Genomic DNA, 1,509 nt, shown 5'->3' on the forward strand with positions numbered 1-1,509 from the left:
GTATGGGATGATTCCGCCACTTAAAATGTGCAAAATCAAGAAACGACACAGCGACATTTTTAATAGGAACAAGAGTATATTTTTTTTATACAAAAAAAAAGAAGTAAAAAGATTAACAGAAAAAGGTGAAGTAGCTCATATTCGAGTTGAGAAAGAAATATTAAGTTCTTGCCGGCCAGATTGCATAGTGGATAATGATACATTGATACCCACAATACTCCCCCTCGAAACCGCTGGTCGGTTATTATGACTTTAAAGAAGTATTTGTTGTCAATGCACTAACCACTGCAGTATTAGCAGTTGTTTCATTAATTTTACCACCAATTTGTGTTAATTTTTCTAAATCATCAGCTCAAACTGACACTATTTGTTGTATTGTAACAGGTAAACGTTGCAAGAAAAGTGTTTTTAAAACATCATCATTAACGCGACCGTTATTTAATTCCTTCATTTGCATTAAGAGTTGTGAAGGAGTTTTATCTCCTAGTTGAAGATTTTGCAGGAGAGGTTTGAGTTTTACATTTTCGGAGTCAGCATATTGTTTAATTATTTTATCTTTCAGAATTGTGTATGAAGCGTCAGGAGGAGAGGAACGAATTAGATTACCTACGTAAGCTAAAACATCATAATCCAAGACAGGAATTATACAATCAAATTTAGTGACTTCCGAAACAATTCCCGATGTGATAAATTGCGATTCTAATTGCAAAAACCACAATTCAGGATTACTCTTCCAAAACGGAACTCTAAATGCAACGCGAGTCAACTCAGCAGATGCGTCCACTTTAGTTTCGGCATCCATTTTGAACACTAGATAGCAGGAGTATGATCAAGTGCGAAAATCAAAAATGATTCGGAAAGAAACATACCTCTCACTTGAAATTGATGTCTTTCATTTCCTCTGACGAAGCTGAACAGTATTGACGTCAAGGTCACCACTTGTGGGGTTATGGGATGATTCCTCCTCTTAAAATATTCCGAGCTTCAAGAAACGAGCAACGGCATTTTTAACAGGAACAAGAGTATATTTTTTATACAACAAAAACAAAAAATAAAAACATTAACAGATGAAGTTGAAGTAGTTCACTCACGAGTTGAGAAAGAAATATTAAGTTTTTGCCGGCCAGATTCCATAGTGAATAATGATACATTGATACCCACATATTCATTAAAACTGTTCAGTTTTTGAGTGAAATCCGTCAATGTTTGTTCAGTAAGTTTGTCTTCTCTGTGAAATCGGATGTGAGATTTGAAAAAATGTAATACTCTACAGATGGGGAATTTGTATAGTTAGAATTGTATATTTGTATAAAAATTTGGGCCAAATACGTCACTTGGCAAAATATTATTCGATCTGTCTATTCATGTGTAGGTGAGCGCAATAATTCAAAAATGCAACTAGCTTGTGTATTTTAGTTCTTGATTTTAATATGGAAATCATTATTAATTGATTTACTTTCATGTTTTATACCCTCTTGAGCACGGAAGAGAAATCTTCAAGAATTATGT

At 33.9% G+C, this 1,509-nt stretch overlaps 1 protein-coding gene across 1 annotated transcript; it reads right to left on the minus strand.

The window, feature by feature from the left end:
- Positions 1-352: 352 nt before the first annotated feature.
- Positions 353-802, minus strand: LOC129959218 (uncharacterized). Its single transcript, XM_056072041.1, has one exon. It carries the CDS (start codon positions 800-802, stop codon positions 353-355), a length of 450 nt encoding a protein of 149 aa, XP_055928016.1.
- Positions 803-1,509: the final 707 nt, after the last annotated feature.

This window comes from Argiope bruennichi, chromosome X1 (genome assembly GCF_947563725.1).
Source record: "Argiope bruennichi chromosome X1, qqArgBrue1.1, whole genome shotgun sequence".
Lineage (NCBI taxonomy): Eukaryota > Metazoa > Arthropoda > Arachnida > Araneae > Araneidae > Argiope > Argiope bruennichi.